This window comes from Triturus cristatus, chromosome 12 (assembly GCF_964204655.1).
Source record: "Triturus cristatus chromosome 12, aTriCri1.1, whole genome shotgun sequence".
Lineage (NCBI taxonomy): Eukaryota > Metazoa > Chordata > Amphibia > Caudata > Salamandridae > Triturus > Triturus cristatus.
The window spans coordinates 120,124,470-120,145,328 of NC_140595.1; the positions used below are offsets into that span (position 1 = coordinate 120,124,470).

Below are 20,859 nucleotides of genomic sequence, written 5' to 3' on the forward strand. Positions count from 1 at the left end.
GTAACAAGGTATGTAGGATATCTAGTGTAGGGGGTTGCAGGGGAAAATCGGGGCTGCTGGCCTTGACATTATGCTTCAGTCTGATGTATATAAACGTTTCCAATAGAGTGACGTTCCCCCCTTGAAGTAAGTTTTCCTGATCCTTAAAAAACCCTTCATGATATAAATACCCCCCCCCCCGTTCTTAATTCCTCTTTTGCTGAGCATGTTATGGCAAAGAGTTTCGTGTGTGACTGGGATGAGATGATGGTACTGAAGGGGCAATAATGGTGAGTACAGAAGGGGCGTATTCATTTTCCTGGCTAGTTTGCACCATGCAAGATTAGAGCAGGCCACTGTGGAGTAAGTATAGCCCTATTCAGGAACACAGGTTCCAGGGGAAGGAAGTAGTGGGAATGGGGGCCATAGACACCTACTCAATGGCCAGGTGCGGCATAAATGGTGGAGGTTGAAACCAGTAGTGCACGTAGTGGGCCTGCGCACATAGGAAGTAGAGCTCCATATTTGGGGCTTCAAAGCCTCCTCGTGAAAAGGGTTAAGCGAGTGTATTCCAGCTCACCCTGTTTTTTTTTCTTCTCCACACCAATCTGACTAGTTAAATTTGAAGTGCGTGAAAAAAAGTCTGTCCAGGGCTGTATGGTCTATTGAGAAAGAGGTAGAGCAATTTGGGCAATATTACCATTTTTGCTAGGGATATCCGCCCAGCCAGCGATAGGGGCAATGAGATCCATCTGGGTACTGAGTTAGTGATAGATGCAATGGCAGTACCATAGTTTGCCCGCAGCGTCTCTTCTCTATCCCTGGAGACCACCAAACCTAAGTATTTTATTTCTGAGTCACACCAGGTCAGTGGGTAGTCCATTGAGAATGTAAGGGTATTGGGAGAAAGGGGAACCATCTGGGACTTTTCCCAATTTATATTTATGCCAGCTACCTCTCCGAACCGGATGAACTCTCGGAGTACAGGGTTCAAGCTAGTGTGTGGGTTGCGAATATAAAGGGTGATATCATCGGTGTACAATGACACTAGTATATGTCGGGATGGATAGTGTATAGCACAGTCCCTGTGATGTTGTTTAAGTTTGACCGCTAATGGCTCCATGACAAGAGTAAATAAAAGGGGTGATAAGGGACACCCCCGTCTAGTGATACGCTTAATCGGAAAGGATGTGGAGTGGTCACTGTTGACCTGAACAGTGGGGGTCCCATTCTACCTAAGACCATCAACATATAATCCCACTCTACGAAGTCGAAGACCTTGGTTGCGTCTAAAAAGACCGCATCCAGTTCGGGATATATATCCTGCAGTAATGGAATGAGGGTGTGTAGGTTATGGGAGGTGGCTCTCCCGGGTATCAAACCTGCCTTGTCAAGTAGAACCAATTCCCCATCAACAAATTCAGTCTGTTTGCCAGGACTTTGGCCAATATTTTTGCTTCACAATTAATTAGAGAAAGAGGCCTATAAGGGCCACAGGTGGTGGGAGTTTTTCCCAGTTAAGCAATGTTATGATTGTTGCTTCACGCATCGTTAGTGGGAGGGTCCCAGATTGCTTTGCCTCTTCATAAACTTTTTTAGGAATGGGGACTAATGTATCAGCATAACACTTATAGCAGTCAGCCGGTAGCCCATTAGGACCTGGGGCCTTCCGCTCCGCAGCTGCATTATGGCCACATGGATCTCGTCCTTCTCTATATCTGCAGCCAGCCCATGGTGATATCCTCAAAGTAGGGTGAGAAGTCACTAGGGCATTTCTTATGTGTGGAGTATAGAGTGGAGTAATACTCTGAGAAGATGCGGAGAATGCCCCCCGATTCTGTGTGTAGGGTGCCCTCCACATCTGCGATACCGGAAATGTAATTTGAAATCTGGGAGTGCGTATGACATCGGCTAGTGCTTTTCCAGGCCATTCCCCCTACCCGAATCCCCTGGCCCGATGGTAGCGGGATCGGGAAAGCAGTTTGCATTCCGCCTCAGATTGGTACTCCTTTACCAACTTGCGTAGCCACGCCCATCCATGCCTATCTTGGGTCTCTACAACGTGAGCGTCTGCTAGTTTGATGGCTTCATCAAGATTCAAAGCGATTCACTACAATCCTGTAGGGTGCCTCCCCCCTGGGCAATGCACATAACACGTATGGTGACTTTAAAAGCTTATCAGACACAGGCTAATGTTGAGACAGTTTCTAAGTTCCTGGGGTAGAAGTCCTGCGTCTTCTGACTTATCGCTTCATGGAAGCAATCATCCAGCAAGGCTGGGGGCTGAAGACACCACGATCTATATGGGGAGTCTCTGGCCGGAAGGTGCAGCTGCATCAACACAGGTGAATGATCTGAGATGTGTTGCTCTGACCAACCAGATGCATAACCCTTTTGGGATGTAGGGTTCTCCATGCATCAAATAAGTGGTAATCAGCCATAATGCTTGCCAAGTGTTTTCCTGCCATATTGTGGGGTCCGGGGGAGCTGTGAGATTGGTCCATGCCCGTGTTTAATATAACATTAAAATCGCCTTTCCAAATTACATGAGTGGACCCTATGTCTATCACTAGTCCCCAGAATTTATCAAAGAAAGGGGCATCATCGGAATTGCGCCCATAACAGTTCACTAAGGTGACAGAGTATGTAACTGTGTGCCCCCACATTACACAGCAGTGGCCTTCCTAGTGTTGGAGGGAGCCGGAGAGCCAATATTGGACAGTGAATATGAGTAAAATGACCACACCCCTGTCATATGTGAAGTCTGATGCAAAGCATCGGTGGGCAGCCCATTTCCCTACAAAAGTGGGTGAGGTCTCAGGATCCAGATGGGTTTCCTGCAACATGGCTATATGGGCACTATGCCGGTCTAGGTAAACCAGTGTATGTCTGCACTCTTGTAGGCCACGTATGTTCCATTTCAGCAGATTATATGTTGAACTTGCAGTGGTATGTGGATCATGTGCCTTGCTAATCAGGAGTGACGGTGAAGTGTGCGCACATGTCTGAGGGTACATTGACCGCTGGTATTACATGAGCGTGTTGTTGCATCCCTGTAAGACATAGTGTAGTGAATACTTCATTACGAAACAGAAAACGTCCTCCCACCCACACCTACAGCCCAAACCCACAGGTGAATTCCTACCACCCATAGTTCCCAAAATAAACAATAGCAAGATGAGAGGTTGTCCATAAACAATATACTGTATAGCCCATAGCCATGTGGGCTCCAATAGTACAAGTAAAACAGAAAAAATGGGCATAAAGAAAGGAGGGATATTGTAATAGAAAAGGACAAGTAGGGAAGGAGAAAGGGTGCAAGAGGGAATAGGTATCGCGGGTGTTAGGAAAGGAAACAAACATAAAGAAGAGGAGTGAAAAGGACAACAGCATTATCTAGGGAATTCCCACAGGGGGTATCCGTCAGAGAGCTAAGTGTAACCCATCAGGTGGTCGAGGGTGCCCGGGAGCCAGTTGAAATTCGGTGTCGCCAAAAGCAGCAGTAAGGTTCAGTAAGTGGAAAGAATAGGGTGAAATGAGGAAAGATCTGTCATGTCGTTTGAGTTGACAGTTGCTCCTCTCCCTCTGATAGCAGGGAGATGGCAACGGGAGAGAGCCCCGAGGCGGGGCAAGCAACAGTAATTTTTACTAAGTCATTTTCCGAGAGTGGGGAGGTCGATCTGGATGTTCCATCATGTTCTCCTGATTAGGGAGTGTGGGAGGACAGTTTTTTAGGAAGTCTTGGGCCTGCTGAGGGGTAGTGAAGGAGTGCTGCTTTTCCTGGTGAGTGATGCAAAGCCTGGCATAGCATCGCATATGGAACGTTGGCTTGCTGCAGCTTCCATTTCATAGGGACACATTTCTTGCATGCTTCCTGGACCTCTAGAGTGAAATCGAAGAAAATCAAGACAGAGTTTCTTTCATGGATTAGATCATGTTTTTCCCGTGCCAGGTTCAGGGCGGCATCCTGATCTTTATAATTCATGAGGTGAGCAATAATGGGCACCCGGAGGGGGTCTGGCAGCCAGCGATCGATGGGCTCCTCCCACCACCGGTAGTTTGGAAAAAGAGGAGGCCCCACACAGATTCAACAGCATTCGCTCCACATAGTCTTCCATGTGCTCAGTGGCAGTGGACTCGGGTATTCCTGTGATTCGGATGTTATTGTGGCTCGAACGCGCCCCTCTATATATTCATTTTTAGCAGTAGTAACTTTCAGGAAGCGTTCCATATTTATCATTTGCTCTCCCCAGCCAATGATGCGCCTTACAGATGCAATATTTTTTGCTCTGTCTCACTGATACGCCCATCATGTTTCTCCAGTCGTTGAGAAATGAAATCCATACTCATACTCATAGAGTCCGTTTTGGCCTCAATAGATGTAAGGCTTTACTGCATGGTAAGCAGTAGGGAGTGCAAGTCTGCATCCTTGTGATGTGTCGCCGGTTGGGAGCCCCCGCCATGTTGGGATCTGTGTCTCCGCTATGGCCCATCGCTGATTTTCCTGGTTCAAAGGCCAGTTTAGCCTACTGGACCTTCCCCTTAAATAATATCCAGCAGTTGGGGAGGCGTTCCAATATAATGAGCACTGCAATAAATTTAGACGGTGACAGTGCTAGGGATTTACAAGGTTACACCAGAAACTCACCCTGCGCAGCTGAAGCGGAGATTCTCCCAGTAGGAATGCACCCCCCTTCAGTAGTAGCTTCTGCGATGCCCCCCAGCCCTCAATTGGAAGATGGCAGAGGTCAGATACAGTGCCAACATTTCTTATGTATATTAATTTCTTTGTAGATGCTGGCGCAGTTAGTAGGGGCCTCCAAGGCGCCGGGTCAAAACAACCAAGGGCCTCCCTTTGCGTGGTGTAAAAAATTGTTTCCCCCAGAGGGAGCTCACCTCTGTCTCAGCGGTAGTCTCTGTGTTATTATTAGGTTTCAATTGTGATCTGGCAGCGCAAAGGTGTTTCCTATGTAAGTATCAACATCTATCTGAACAGATGTTCGTGCCAGCTGTGGAGGCCCCCAATGTGCCAGCCTCAGGATGGGTGCTATCGCAGCAATCCTCTCAAGGATAAACCGTAGCATCTGCGCTGCAGGACGCGGCCAGAAAGAAATGCCGTCGACACTGATGGCCTACACCACAGTTCATGAGCTCAAACCGCTCTACAGTGGTTTTTACGGGCTGCGCCACGCACACCGTGAATACATCCGGTTAGATGTAAGGTTGCTGCCCCTCCGAATGTTCCATGCTCACCGGCAGGCATGCACGTGTAACTTGACGGAAGCGAGTACCACCTGTAGCAGATCCATTTGGACTGCGTTTTTCATGTCCATTTGTAGGGACACTTATCAAGCCATCAAATAAGTCTTTACTCATGTGTTTGTGACCTGGAAGTCCACAACATTTCTGTGATTCGCCTGGCTTTATACATTTGTGTGACCTGACATAAGGGTCAATTATTACTCTTCTTTCATCGTCCTGAAGATGGTCTAATGGACATATTTGTCACCAAGACCGAAACGTCGACAAGCTCATCTATTTCCTTCAGAGATTTATCACCTAAAGAGTTGTTTTCTGTTTGTTTCAGACTCATTTTCTATGTTGTTATTATTCTGGAATAGATGTTAATATTAATGACCTGAAGGTTTAATCTTTCTAAAACGATCCATCAACCTTGGTCATTGTGTTCTATCAGTATATAATGTGTACCCTTCATTTGTCCATTCATATTAAATGAGTTTATCATTTGAGAAGTTTACACCCGTGTTTGAAATTGTTTATTATTGATTTATCAATATGTAAGTAAGCTAACTGACGTACAGATTGTTTTATAAATGGTTTAAGTTAGCTATCTGAATAATTATATTTCCCAAGCCTCCAAGGGTATAGTGTGTTTCCCCACTTTCTTTTTACTGTTTTATGTATATTGGTCCCAAGAAGGCTGCCAACACTTCTTGGATGAAGTGCTGACAGCCAATCAGATCTCACGATGAGATGTGTGGATAGGCTCCGCCCAGATCTATAAATTTATTTTTCCTTTAATATTTAAAAAACTACTGAACAGATTTAAACCATTTAAAGCAAGGGGTGCACTCTGGACCAAGAGCTACCTTTCTGCCAAATTGGTGTCATTCCGTTCAGCAGTTCGGACTGTAGCCACGACAAACTTTTCCTATGGAAATTAACATAGAGAAAACATGTTATGGGACCTCCTTTTTTCGGGCCCCCGCTTGACGAATCAGCTCGAAACATTTAAGACAGAAGCTGACCGGAGTGCCCCATTAGTTTTGAGAATTTCGCGAAGATTCGTCAAACGGCGCCAAAGATATTGGCAAAAGAAAAAACGCTTTTTGAATAGAAACAAGGTCCTAAATATAATGACTGCCAGTAGGTGATATATTTATATATATATATATATATATATATATATATATATATATATATATATAGTATATATATATATTTTCACTTCAGTTCGCGCTGATCTCTGCCTCTTCGCAGGTGGCGGGCTACCGGCAGGGTCGCGACCCCTCCAAATCCAAGAAACGATCAATCTTTCATAGTGCAAAGACTGCGCCGAGCCCCAATTCTTTTTCAAAAAGCGTGCTTTATTTCAAGCAAAGACAAACACTGTCCCGACGCGTTTCGGAACCGTAGTTCCTTGGCCACGGGTCCGTGACCAAGGAACTACGGTTCCGAAACGCGTCGGGCTAGTGTTTGTCTTTGCTTGAAATAAAGCACGCTTTTTGAAAAAGAATTGGGGCTCGGCGCAGTCTTTGCACTATGAAAGATTGATCGTTTCTTGGATATATATATATATATATATATATATATATATATATATATATATATATATCACCAACACAAGTCCACCAGCCGTTGCTCCTCAGCGTCACGGGTGCTGCTCAGCGCTTGGAGGACGCGCAAATTAATTCCAAAAACTCAGGTTTCCCGCTTCCCCGGAACCTTTTTCCAATAGAGCGCACTCAAAGCCATCAGCGTTTCGTAAGCAATATTTCATTTATTTTCGTCTCCACTGCTTACAAGTTGTAAGCAGTGGAGACGAAAATAAATGAAATATTGCTTACGAAACGCTGATGGCTTTGAGTGCGCTCTATTGGAAAAAGGTTCCGGGGAAGCGGGAAACCTGAGTTTTTGGAATATATATATATATATAAGGCAACTATAACTCACGCAACCGTAATCCTCTGCTGATGCTAATACTGTATTTAGACACTTATTTGCCCATGTCTTCTTCCATTAAATTTTAGCTATACATATATTACAAATATTTTTTTTTCATAAAGACACATATGTCATCAGCAGAGGATTACGGTCGCGTGAGTTATACTTGCCTACAGTAACTATAACGGGGGAATTTCATTGGTTTTTTATCAGTAAAATGTCCAGCTAACTATAACATGTGTGAAACCTATGGTTTTTTCAGTGAATTTGCAAGGTTTTTTAAATGCTAATTCCTAACTATAACGTGTGTGAAACCTATGGTTTTTTCAGTGAATATATATATACATACATAATACTAGACCAATACAGGAATGGGTAGATATAGTGGTTGTCACGGACAAGGTTCAGAGACAGATACAATGGTGGAACCTACAGAATCTCAGTTTGGGAAAACCATTCAAACCACCAACTCCCACAGTGACCATCACAACGGATGCATCACACATAGGGTAGCTCACATGGACAAGCTAAATGTCAGAGTCCTCTGGAAAGGAGGCAGTGCAACACATAAATGTGCTGGAGTTGAAGACCGCTTCCTAGCAATGAAGGCCTTCTAGAAACATCTAACAGGGAGAACAATTCTAGTTCAAACGACAACACAATGGCAATGTGTTACCTGAACAAAGAGGAGCAAGGTCCTACCCACTATTGAAAGTGGCCCAGGAGATTTGGAAATGGGTGATACAGAATAGAATATTGCTAAGAGCGAAACACCTACTAGGAAAATAAATTACAAAAGAAGACGGGCTAAGCAGAAAAACAAGCACCAATCAAATGGGGGAGCTACAACCATAAGTGCTAAAGCAGATCTTCTAAATATGGAGGACAACACCAATAGACCTATTCGCAACACAAAAGAACGCAAAATGGTAAAGTTTATCATCCAGTTTCTACCATCGAGAGTCACTAGAGAATGCCATGTCGCCTGTTGATATGATGGTCAGGTAGATTTGTTTGCACATATTTTACCAATTCCAATCATACCGAACCTAATCCAGAAGTGCAGGCAGGAGCATTCCAGCTTAATCATGATAGTCTCATTGTGTGCTCAAGATACATGGTTCTCCGACCTCATGAAGATAACCCAAGGACAGTAAATCACATTCCTAGAACACCAAAACATGCTAGCATTGCAGGCGGGGCAGATGTGGCACCTGGTGCCAAACACACGCAGTTTGGCTGAATAGCCCCTGAGGATAAAGAGTCTAATCACCTCAAATTTCGAAGGAGAGCAAAGAATCAAGGTGACCAACAACAAGGAAGTGCTACAGGAACAAGTGGAAGAGATGTGTACACTGCTGCAAGGAAACACCGAGACAGGGCACAGGACGCACTGTCACTAAATTCATGACACATCTGAAAGAGAATTTACTTCTCGTACTCCTCTATCAATGTTCCTCTAGAAGCTACTGTACCACAAGGGGCATACTAGGGAGAGGTTGTTTTCACTACACCAGCAGTAAAATGCTTCCTTGTGGAAACAAAGACGGTATCACCTTCAAGGAGTGCACCAATGCCCACATGAGAGCTAGCTGTAGTATTTACTTACCTAATGACATCACCATTCGAACCAATGTAAAATACACAGCTCCAATTCCTAACTCTTAAGATTGCATTCCTCATTGCTATCACCTCGTTAAGGAGGGTCAGTGAAATACAAGCATTCACCTCCCAAGAATTGTATCTTTGAACACAGAAGGACAAAACAGTGATGAGAACAAACCCAAAGTTAATTCCAAAAGGTGGTATTGAAATTCCATGTTAATCAGGCCAGCCACTTACTAGCCTTTTTTCAACAACCTGAAATGCAAGCAGAGAAGGCCCTGCACACACTGGTCATCCAAAGAACAATGATGTACCATTTAGAAAGAACAAAACCCATCAGTTCCTAGGGTCATTTGCACATGCACAAAGGGACTCCACAGTCACCAAAAGAGCCATTCTGCCATGGAAAGTGCAAACAATAAAATATTGTTACAAGCCAGTGGGAACAACACTTCCAGAAATGCTGCTGGCACACTCCAAGGAAGAAGGGATCAGCAATCGCCTTCCTAGGTAGCATAGCATTAGAAGACATTTGCTCAACTGCCACATGGTCATCGGAACACACCTTTACATAACATTCTTGTGTGGACATCCACATCAACAAGGAGGCAGAAGTGGGACAAAGAGTGCTGAAACATTTGCTCGTAAACACACACTTGAAAAGACACAGCCTACCCACAGGAAGAAATACTGCTTTATAATCAATGCACAGCATGTGAATTCAGAAAAGTTTCACACTACAAAGAGAAACGGTTACTTACCAGTAGGAGTAGTTTTGCAGCTTGAAGAATTTTCTGGCTTCACATGTGACCTGCCCACCTCACCAGTAGAAGCGTATTTAAAAACTCAACAGAAAAAAGGCTAACTAACATAAAGGAAACCAATATATCACACCGCGAGGAGAAAAGAAAGGCGAAAACAGAATCTGAAGATGGTGACTGCATTAAAGGATTTCCGAGTTATACGTCTGACAACACTCAAGGAGGGGTATATACCCAAAAGGTTCACGATGCCCATAAAAACTAAGAGAGAGAAGGGGAGACTACAAGGAGACTATTCCGGACCCAACCAATAGATGGCAGAATAATGCAAAGCATGTGAATCCAGAAAATTCTTCAAGCTGCAAAACTACTCCCACTGGTAAGTAACCATTTAGTTCTCGAGGGATGGAAAGTAGCTACATATAGACTCCTTTATGTAGTTAATGGATATTCCGTCCACCTGATCTTTTTATAACTCTTGAGGGCTGGAATTTGAATTTCTGCTGAATATGCCACTTGGCGGTTCTCCATCTCTGACAAACTTTTGTTTTCCCCTTCCCATTTATATGTGGGTGGAATCTAAGGGTTTACGAGAGCAGAGCCTCAGCTTGCCCTGCTTTCGGTATCCTTTGACCTGGTGGCCCAGTGCCTGGCTTGTGGGACAATTGGTGAGTTTTCAAATAGATTCCTATTGCTTAAAGTGGGAGGCATGAAATGGGGGGATGGGACGTAAAAGAGAGGAAGATTCCTAAAAATGTTATAGCCAGAAACATAGTGCACATGTAGCCAAGGACAACTGATTGCCTGTCTAGAAGCTTCATCTTGGATTCTGATCCACAATCATTTATGGGGGGGAAGGACATTTCATTTCACTGATCATCATGCCCATTCCCAAAATTGTTTTTTATATAAAGGCTTGAAGTATGTACAGTTAAATAAGTGATTCACAATAATGGTATAATATATACTTTCTTTAAATTGTTTTTCATTAGTAATTCATAATAGACCTTTTGGTCAGTGCCTAGTTGATCATTCGGTTTGCAAAGTCAATAGAATCAAATCTACCCCAAATACTTTGATGGCACTTGGTTAGGTTACAGTCATTCTTTTGTTTCTGGAATTAATAAATGTCCAAAATGTCTTGGATTCATAGTTGAGGTTAGAATTGAAGAGTCTTTGCAATGTTGGGTGATTAATATCTATGTAATTAAAATCAAGAGAACTGCACAGTTCCATAACAGCAGTCGCAACAGCATTAAAAACAATCCCTCAAATCGATTTATGTAAGCGCCCCGCAGAATAACATCTAGCAGACAAATGTACTTATGATAATGTGCATGGTGCAAACAATACATAATCTGCAATTGGCAAGATATGCCTAATAGTTACTACCAGGAACCCAAGTAAATTTCCTGAAATTGCTTAATATTCTCCCACAATTTTGCACAGCCTGACAGAGGCTAATCAATCAATCAATCGAGACATTTGTAAAGCGCGCTACTCACCCGGAGGGTCTCAAGGCGCTAGGGGGAGGGGGTTCCGCTACTGCTCGAACAGCCAGGTCTTGAGTTGCTTCCTGAAGGAGAGGTGGTCTTGGGTCAGGCGGAGGTGGATGGGGAGGGAGTTCCAAGTCTTGGCTGCCAGGTAGGAGAAGGATCTTCCTCCCATGGTGGCTCTTCGGATGCTTGGAATGGTGGCGAGGGTGTGGCTGGTCGATCGTAGCTGGCGTGTGGGAATGTAGAAGGTCAGGCGGTTGTTGAGGTATCTGGGGCCCAGGTCGTGGAGGGCCTTGTGTGCGTGGGTGAGGAGTCGGAACGTGATTCTCTTGCTGACGGGGAGCCAGTGCAGGTCTCTCAGGTGACCGGAGATGTGGCTGTGTCCGGGGATGTCAAGGATGAGTCGTGCGGAGGCGTTCTGGATGCGTTGGAGTCTTTTCTGTAGTTTGGCTGTGGTTCCGGTGTAGAGGGTGTTTCCGTAGTCCAGTCGGCTGGTGACAAGAGCCTGGGTGACCGTCTTTCTGGTTTCGGTGGGGATCCATCGGAAGATCTTTCGGAGCATGCGTAGGATGTTGAAACATGATGATGAGACGGCGTTGACTTGTCTGGTCAGCGAGAGGGAGGAGTCCAGGATGAAGCCCAGGTTGCGTGCATGGTCCGTAGGTATGGGTGCGCTGCCCAGGGCGGGGGGCCACCAGGAGTCGTCCCAGGCGGAGGGTGATGATCCCAGGATGAGGACTTCCGTCTTGTCTGAGTTCAGTTTCAGGCGGCTGTTCATCATCCACTCGGCTACGTCTTTCATCCCTTTGTGTAGGTGGGTTCTGGCGGTGGCTGGGTCGTTGGTGAGGGAGAGGATCAGCTGAGTGTCGTCGGCGTAGGAGATGATGTTGAGGTTGTGTTGGCGTGCGATGGCTGCGAGGGGGCTCATGTAGACGTTGAAGAGGGTGGGGCTGAGTGATGATCCTTGCGGGACGCTGCAGATGACTTCGGTGGCCTCGGATCTGAACGGGGGGAGGCGGACTCTCTGGGTTCTTCCGGCGAGGAACGAGATGATCCAATCTAGAGCCCTCTCTTGGATTCCGATGTTGCTGAGGCGCTGTACTAGGGTGCGGTGACAGACAGTGGCGAACGCTGCGGAGAGGTCCTGGAGGATGAGGGCCGCTGTTTCCCCGTTGTCGAGCAGGGCTCGGATGTCGTCAGTGGCTGCGATGAGGGCGGTCTCGGTACTGTGGTTGGCTCGGAAGCCGGACTGCGAGTGGTCGAGGGATCCGTTTGTCTCGAGGAAGGCGGCAAGCTGTCTGTTGACGGTCTTCTCGATGACTTTGGCAGGAAAAGGCAGGAGCGAGATGGGGCGGTAGTTCTTGAGGTCAGAGGGGTCGGCTGATGGCTTCTTCAGGAGGGCGCTGAGCTCGGCGTGCTTCCAGCTCTCCGGGAAGGTGGCGGTGTTGAAGGAGCAGTTGATGATGTCCCGGAGTTGAGGTGCGATGTCGGAGTCGGCCTTGTTGAAGACTTGGTGGGGGCATGGGTCGGTTGGTGATCCGGAGAGGATGGTGTTCATCGTGTGGATGGTGTCTTCGGTGCTGACCGGGGTCCAGGCGCGGAGGGTGGTGGTGGGGGTCGTCGGTTCTGTGGTTGGGTGCGTGGTCTGTGCGCCAAAGCTGTTGTGTATATCGGCAATCTTGCGGTGAAAGAACAAGGCGAGGGAGTCGCAGAGGTCTTGTGAGGGAGTGATGTTGTTGTTTCCGGCGCTGGGGTTGGAGAGCTCTTTGATGATGCTGAAGAGTTCCTTGCTGTTGTGTGTGTTGTTGTCTAGTCGTTCCTTGAATGCTGTCCTCTTGGTGGTGTGGATCAGCTGGTGGTGTTTGTGGGAGGCGTGCTTGAGGGCGGTCATGTTGTCTGTAGTCGGGCTTTTTCGCCAGGCTTTCTCGAGGGTACGGCAGTTCTTTTTGGAGTTTTTGAGGTCGTCATTGAACCAGGAGGCTTCCTTGCTGCCGGGCCTGCTGGGGTGGTTTTTCAGAGGTGCGAGGTCGTCAGCGCAGTTGGTGATCCACTGTGTGAGGTTGTTGGCTGCTTGGTTGGGGTCCGTTGAGCTAGCGGGAGGGTTCTGGCTCAGTGATGTGGTGAGCTGGTCGGTGGTGATCTTGTTCCAGTTCCTGCGGGTAGCCTGTTGCGGGTGGTGGTGAGTCGTGGTTCTTCTGAAGCTGAAGTGGATGCAGCTGTGGTCTATCCAGTGGAGTCCGGTGGCGTGGCTGAAGGAGATGTACTTGCTGGAGGAGAAGACTGGATCAAGCGTGTGTCCGGCGTAGAGGGTGGGGGAGTTCACCAGTTGCTTGAGTCCGAGGTTGGCGAGGTTGTCCAGCAGGGTGGTGGTGTTGTTGTCGTTGTTGTTCTCCAGGTGGCAGTTGAGGTCCCCTAGGAGGATGTAGTCAGCGGAGGGGAGGGCGTGTGGGCTGATGAAGTCTACGATGCCTTCGATGAATTGAGTGCGGGGTCCTGGGGGTCTGTATATGAGGGTGCCTCTGAGTGTGGTCTTGGGGTCGGTGTGTATCTGGAAGTGAAGGTGTTCGGCAGCTGTGAGGGTGTCGTCGGAGTTGGTCGTGATGCGGATGGTGTTCTTGTGGACGATGCCGAGGCCTCCTCCTGTCTGGTTGACGCGGTCCCTCCGGGTGATCTTGTATCCGTCCGGGATGGCGATGGCGATGTCGGGTGCTGAGGAGGCGTTCATCCATGTTTCCGTGAGGAAGGCGACGTCTGGAGATGTGGGGTCGAGCAGGTTCCAGAGTTCCACGGCGTGTCTGTGGACGGAGCGGGTGTTGAGCAGGATGCACTTCAGGTGGTTGCTGCTGGTGCTCGGCTTGGCGGGCGCGGTACAGGGCCGGATGCAGGAGAACTTGCAGGAATGGCAGCTGAATGGTCCGTGGGTGCGTCTTGGGGTGGCTCTGCAGCAGCCGGGGATCCGGCCGGAGTTGAGTGTGATGAGAGTGGTGGCGTTGTAGGACTTGCGGGTGGGCTGGCATCTGCGGGGGCCAGGGGGTCTGGCGCTGGGCGCGGGCCAGGCGCGGACGGGCACAGACGGGCTAGCCTTAGGCGCGCCTTCGGGGCGCCCGCTGCACGTGGCCGCTGCGCGGCCTCCATATGAGTGGGAGAGGGAGGGAGGAGCAGCTGGGAGGTGGGAGCGGGGAGGCCAATGGGTGACAAGGGGGCGGGGCCGCCGGGACACAGCGGCGGGAAATGGGCGGCGAGGAAGGGGCACACAACCAAGGGTACAGAAAGCAAAAAAGTGGTACAGATAATCAGGGCACAAAAGGCAAAAGGACACAAACACTCAGGACACAGAAGGCAAAAGGCTAAGATAAACCTACAGACTCCATGCATTACCACTTCAGTTTGAAGAAGCTGGAGATGTAGTAAGGCTGGCCTACATCATCTAATATTAAGAGTTCTAAGAAAGGGGACAAAGATTATTTACCTTGGAGCATTATGTAAGTCACACAAAAAGGAAAAATCTGATTGCTGTTTTTTTATCATAGTGGGAATAGGATGGATAAGCAACCAATAGGTGCACCATATTCAGACAAAATCTTACTAGGTAGTACCTTTGTGTGAGGGAATAATAAGCAGGTAAGGTTCTATGCTGATAGTTGATAGTTGTCCACTGTTTTTTCCCCTTTCTCACACCCAGATGTTTTCGACATATGCCTCAAATTTATTTCATCCCTTAGATTGTCATGTGTTGTTATGACCAGAAAATAAATGATCAAATTCTTCATATTGTTGTTTCCTCTATTTTGCCTGGTTTAGTTGTCTAAGTTTGGAAGATGCCTCTCCTGAGCCCGGGCCCTCAAATCACCATTACCACCAGGATTCTTCTTCCAATAAAACAACAGGTAAGATTTTTTTTTTAATTCTTATTATTTCCCCTCCCTTCGGTATACATTCAAGTGTAAGTAAGATATTTCTTTGCTACTTCTCTATAGCAAAAGCTATTTCTAGATATTATGTTATTAAATGCTATCCTCTTCTCATGGCCTCCATATTGTACTGCAGTGACATGCCTTTTGCTAAAATGTTGGCGGTGATAGAATTTCTAAATCTAAAGCAGAGGGTGTTCTTAGATCAAGGCTTAGCATTATGGACCTCCCTATAAGGGCACTAGTGGCACTTGTCCAGTTTTCTTGCTTTTAGGAAAGCACTTGAGACACACTTGCAGTAAACAACAGGTAATAACTAAGACCATCGCCAAGAGTCCCTGGGACCGTGTGTGGTATATAAATGTGATGATTATGATGTGGTCTTGTCAAGTTGGAGCGACCGACCTGGTGAATGTCCACACAAGATATCATGTTAAGTCAATGGGTCTTCTCATGTTGTGGTGTGCATCTGAAACATTGAACAGAGTAGCTGTAAGCATGAAGAATTGTTCTCACCAGCAGTGTTGTTATTTCTGATGTATACCCTGACCAGTGAAAGAGCTTTTACTTATATTGATCATTTAACATCAATACTTGTGACTCATTCAAATAGCTCAGACATATGAAAATTAGGTTAATAAATAAAAAAATAAGTATCTATCTGCAAAAGTGTTGCTTTTATAAAAAAGAAATGTATTTGTTACTGTGCATGTGATGTATTCAATAAAACAAACTGTTAGGAAAGGAAGTGATCTGTATATCCTATGACTATTTAGTGTCAGCATAAGCTATTTCTGGAGGATGCCAGCTATGCACTTGTGCCTTTCATGTGCTCTAAATTTCTATCAGAATGCAAAATGACTGCTCAGAAAAATAGTTTTTTTGATTTTGCTCCAAGCAGTTAGTTGATACCAAGTCACATGTAGCATTAGAAAAGTAAGCAGTTAAGGTCTTTCGGATCTCTCTCTTAAATGTGCCAATGCCTCTGATGTTCCAAATTGGTTAAAGTATTCCTTTTCTTTAGGTCAGGTATTGTGTTTACTATTGGCTTAAAGTAGGTTTTTCATCATTTGGCATTACATGTCCAGTCCATAATCTCGAAAGGGATACGTTTTTTTCCAAACGTTGAGATGAGATTGTAGTGAATGTGGAACCTTATTTCCTGAAAACTGTGGTTTATCACAGACAACAATTGTACTAGGGGATTGTCACCTAATGAACGACAAGAGGGTGTATAGCGTCTCTCTAATTTTTCAATGTGCTTGTAGTTCAATGATTAGACTAAACGTGTGTGATATATGGAACTGTCTGGTTTAAATGTAATATTTCTTTTGTTACAAAACCAAGGGTAAGCCCATTGTCTGAAGGCTAAGTTTATGGAATCCACCTCAAGAGTAATGAATTACTTTGTTGTCTGTTGTTTGTTGGGTAACAGCGTTATCTTCCAACATACAAGCTTGTGTTGTTTCTGGAACTACAATGGCCATCTCAAGAGCTTGTTTGCATTGGATACACTGCAGAAAACCAATGATGTTATCCATGTCTATTACTAATCTAATATGAGCCAAGATTGGGCTTTTGTAAGGGTTCAATATGTGTCTTAAGTCCAACTAGACAAGTCTACCAATAGTCAAATGTATTTAGAGGATATATCTTTATGTATTCATCTTGTGTGATCAATCTGTAGATACACATTGTTTTTAGTTTTGACAGGTTTTTTAGCAAAATGCTGTCAATTTGGGCCCTATTGGTATTTTGAATCATAGTAACAGGAATACTGCTGCTGTGCTGATCTTTCATGACAACTACAGTTAAGAGCTGTGCGATGCTTCCTTAGAAGAATAAAATCCAGACATTTGTGTTTGCTTGGCTAATGTTTAGCTCCAGTAGCAACACCCTCTCCAAAGCCAATTTTGGAGTGTATTGCACTTAAAGATTCCCTGCGCCCAAGGCATTACAGATGATAATCTTCTCTTTCAGGTGTTCAGCAAAGGACTTCTAGTCCAGTCATTTTCACTATGTTCATTGTTATGTAGTCAGCGAATTACATAGTTTCAGTCACTGTAGCCACTGACCCTTGCAGAGCCTGACTGTTACCTAGCCTTGAAGATTATTTGAAGCAAATGTATTTATTCATTTTCTTTGTAGAACACTTGCCACATGCTGTTGGCATGGTTATACCTTTGCATTAATATATAATTTATTTGCGGCCTACAAAATGACTAACTGTTGCATGCATAGGGATTTATTTAGAGGATTCGATCCTTTCTTGAAAGATAGGTGGCTCATGTGGGGTCCCAGTTAGAGACTGTTCAAACTTTTAAATGCTCACACTGAAAGCCATCTGTTTACTGGTTCATCTATATCATGTCATTTTGTGCGATGTGTAGTAGCTTGGTTACCTTTTGCACCTATGCGACTATTGTACCACAGGCTTGGCAATTTCACTAGAAAAGTACCTGGACATTATAAAATGTTTTTTAAACTACTTGCGTTCTCTGTGAGGGAACCTATGGAATCCCTCAGTACATGGGTCATGGGAATGTCTTTGGTTTAAGTTTCCAGATTGTGGTTTTCGGAGTTGTTCCAGAAGGTATTAAGGTACTTTACAATGGAGGCATCAGGACTAATCAATCTTGGCATTGATTACTGTAACTGCAATAAAAATCTTGACACTGGTCTAAGAAAGATTTGTCTTGGCATACCGTAGCTAAGAAAATGCCCCTTTGAAGCCGGATTTAATTTGGGTGGGCATGCTGATGTTTGAGTATGCCCAATGTTTTGAACAGGAGGCAGCTGATCACGTGGCATTTATCGAAAAAGCGCAGGTCACCTATCGCTGAGCGAATAGAAAACTGTGGTGAACACTGTAGGTGGCTATAAATGATGGGGCAATCAAGTTCAGACTGTTGCTCTAATGAATGAAGTTGCTGCCTGGCATGAGAAAAAGAATCTCAAAGCAGGTGAAGGGATCATTAGTAGTAAAGAAATGGATCGAAAAGAATAATACTGGAGGGAGGATAGGATGGAATGGGTGCAAACTTCCTGCTATAAATAAAAAAACAAATGACCAAAGCAATACGTAAGATGGTTGGAAACAGAGTGATGATTCTGATGAGGAGGATGATTCTAGGCCTCCTGCATATAAAGCTAGAACAGGGACAGATAGTTCTGGGGCTTGTTCCTGCTCGGGGCCTAACATGGGAGCCAGAGGAGATTGCACTACTGTGCAAGCTCCTATAGTCGTGGTACAAAGAGCACCAAGAGAGGCAGTAATGAAAGCGATACCTAGTACTAGTAGGGATGCCCAACAGTCGATTCATCCCAAAATATAGTAGTGGTTGAACAGTCTCCTAAAGTTATTAACCTTGGCATTTTGAAAATCTAATTTGCTGAAATGTCACAGAGAAACATTGATTTGAACAGACTATTGACATACAATGATGATGAAATGAGATATTTAATTTAAAAAGCATCCACATGAACAAACTAAGCATATGAGGAGTTAAAGGAGCTAGCTGATGAATGCAAAGTGGGCATTAGCAAAATGGAAAATGCGAAACGAAATTATAAAATAGATTTGACTTGTGATGAAATTTAAAAAAATGGGCTTGATTACTTTGAGAAAACAAGGGGCTTGAGTGACTTAAAAAATCCAAAGAGAGAAGGAAGAAAGGAACAGCAAGTACAATGGAAGCAAAGGGAACAGAAGGCAAAGCAAGCGAAACAACAAGTGGTTCAGAACTGAAATGGTTTTGGTGTTTTCTTTGGAGTCTCCAACTAAGTACATAGGGGGAATTTGGTGCATGTTCCATGTTTTCACCACAAACTTCCATAAATTGCTGTAGGAAAAAGAGGTGCATTGGTTGACAAACATCACAGGTGTGGACTGATTTTAATTCATTGTTTGAAATTGTGGTTCCTAGTGACCTGTGGGCAGAGTGGGAGGCAGTGGTTACTTGATCACCTGCAGACTGGTGATTAAGTACTTGAAAAAGAGAGTACCTGAAAAGGATATAAATTTGGAAAAGATTTTGAGAACCTCACAGGAGCTGAAGGATTCAGTGTATGCCTTTTATGAGAGGCTCATGCACATTTTAAAGAAGCTGAGTGGAGTTGGTGATCCAGAGAAAGATCGTGTCAGTGGTTTTGTCTCTGTTTTTTCATGGGTTAGCGACCAGAGCTCAGTAATCATATGCATCAGAGTGAACTATGTTGGCAGGGAAAGAGTATTGATGAGACTTCGAAGCTGGCTAAGTATAGTAGTGATTACTTTGATGCAAAGCAGAAAAAGATCATGGAGAAGCTCCCAATTGCTGACAAAGCAATTTGAAAAAGGATCTCAGAACCAGATGTGTTCGAATGTGAATTTTGGCCAGTCTGGAATAAATGGGATGAATCAGATGCAGGGTACAGCAATGGGAAATGGAATGCTACAAATGAAAGATGGTGGGGGAGAAATGGTGAAGAAAAATGGGATGAATGTGAATGTTGAACTGATGAAAAGAAACACTGCTTGCTACTTCTTTGGGAATATTGGGCCATGGAAACTGGAGTGTCACCAGAATCTAAATAGAATTCAGGGTGATGGTGTTCCCCAGATGCAGAGAAATATGATTGCTCCGGCTGTTACAAATTCTGAGCAGTGTATGCAGAATCAGAAATTATTAAAAATGCCCTTGCCTGCAGCTACAATGTGGCAGCAAAATATCAGAAAAAAATGCTGTATAGTGCAGAATCGTTACAACAAACAAATGATGGACGGAATGCTGACAATGCAGACATTCTCCCCCAGTCAAGAGATCTGGGTTAAATCCATCATTCTTTTGCCCACTACGCCACCCCAGTTCAGACATGGCCATATGCAAATCAGTCTTGACCCTGTGCCTCATGGGAACAGTCCAGCCCGAACTGCCAAGCCACGTCTTCCCTGGACCGGAATCAAGCATCCTAGGACCGGTTTCTGGCTATCAGCCGTCATCAGCCAGGATAGCTTTACTCCAGTGGCATAGTGAGCACGGGTCCCACGTCTGGGAATACCCATCCCACTTAGGGCGAAAAGCGTTACAACAAAAAAATGATGGACGGAATGCTGACAATGCAGACATTCTCCCCCAGTCAAGAGATCTGGGTTAAATCCATCGTTCTTTTGCCCACTACGCCACCCCAGTTCAGACATGGCCATATGCAAATCAGTCTTGACCCTGTGCCTCATGGGAACAGTCCAGCCCGAACTGCCAAGACATGTCTTCCCTGGACCGGAATCAGTATGAATGTATGACATTGTTCTGCATTCTGTCCATCAATTGTTTTTGCATTTGTTACCCCGAGTGGAAAGGGTATGCCCAGACGTGGGTCCCTTGCTCTCCATGCCACTGGAAATCAAGCAAGCCTGGCTGAAGACGGCTGAAATGCCAGAAACCGGTCCTAGGATGCTTGTTTCCAGTCCAGGGAGAACCTGACTTGGCAGTTTGGGCTGGACTGTTCCCATGAGGCACAGGGTCAAGACTGATTTGCATATGGCTGGGTTCAAACTGGAACGGCATGGTGAGCAAAAAAACGATGGATTTAGGCCCAGATCTCTGTACTGGGGTGAATGTATGACATTGTTCTGCATTCTGTCCATCAATTGTTGTTTTTGCATTTGTCACCCCGAGTGGAAAGGGTATGCCCAGACGTGGGTCCCTTGCTCTCCATGCCACTGGAAATCAAGCAAGCCTGGCTGAAGACGGCTGAAATGCCAGAAACCGGTCCTAGGATGCTTGTTTCCAGTCCAGGGAGAACCTGGCTTGGCAGTTCGGGCTGGACTGTTCCCATGAGGCACAGGGTCAAGACTGATTTGCATATGGCTGGGTTCAAACTGGAACGGCATGGTGAGCAAAAAAACGATGGATTTAGGCCCAGATCTCTGTACTGGGGTGA

At 45.4% G+C, this 20,859-nt stretch overlaps 1 protein-coding gene across 1 annotated transcript in view; it reads left to right on the plus strand.

The window, feature by feature from the left end:
- The window catches only part of LOC146772832 (rho guanine nucleotide exchange factor 11-like), a 322,904-nt gene that overhangs the window by 44,271 nt on the left and 257,774 nt on the right, over positions 1–20,859 (plus strand). The window contains exon 4 of the mRNA XM_085637035.1: positions 14,828–14,913. Coding sequence (XP_085493161.1) covers positions 14,828–14,913 — 86 coding nt within the window. The remainder of the gene's footprint in view (positions 1–14,827; positions 14,914–20,859) is intronic.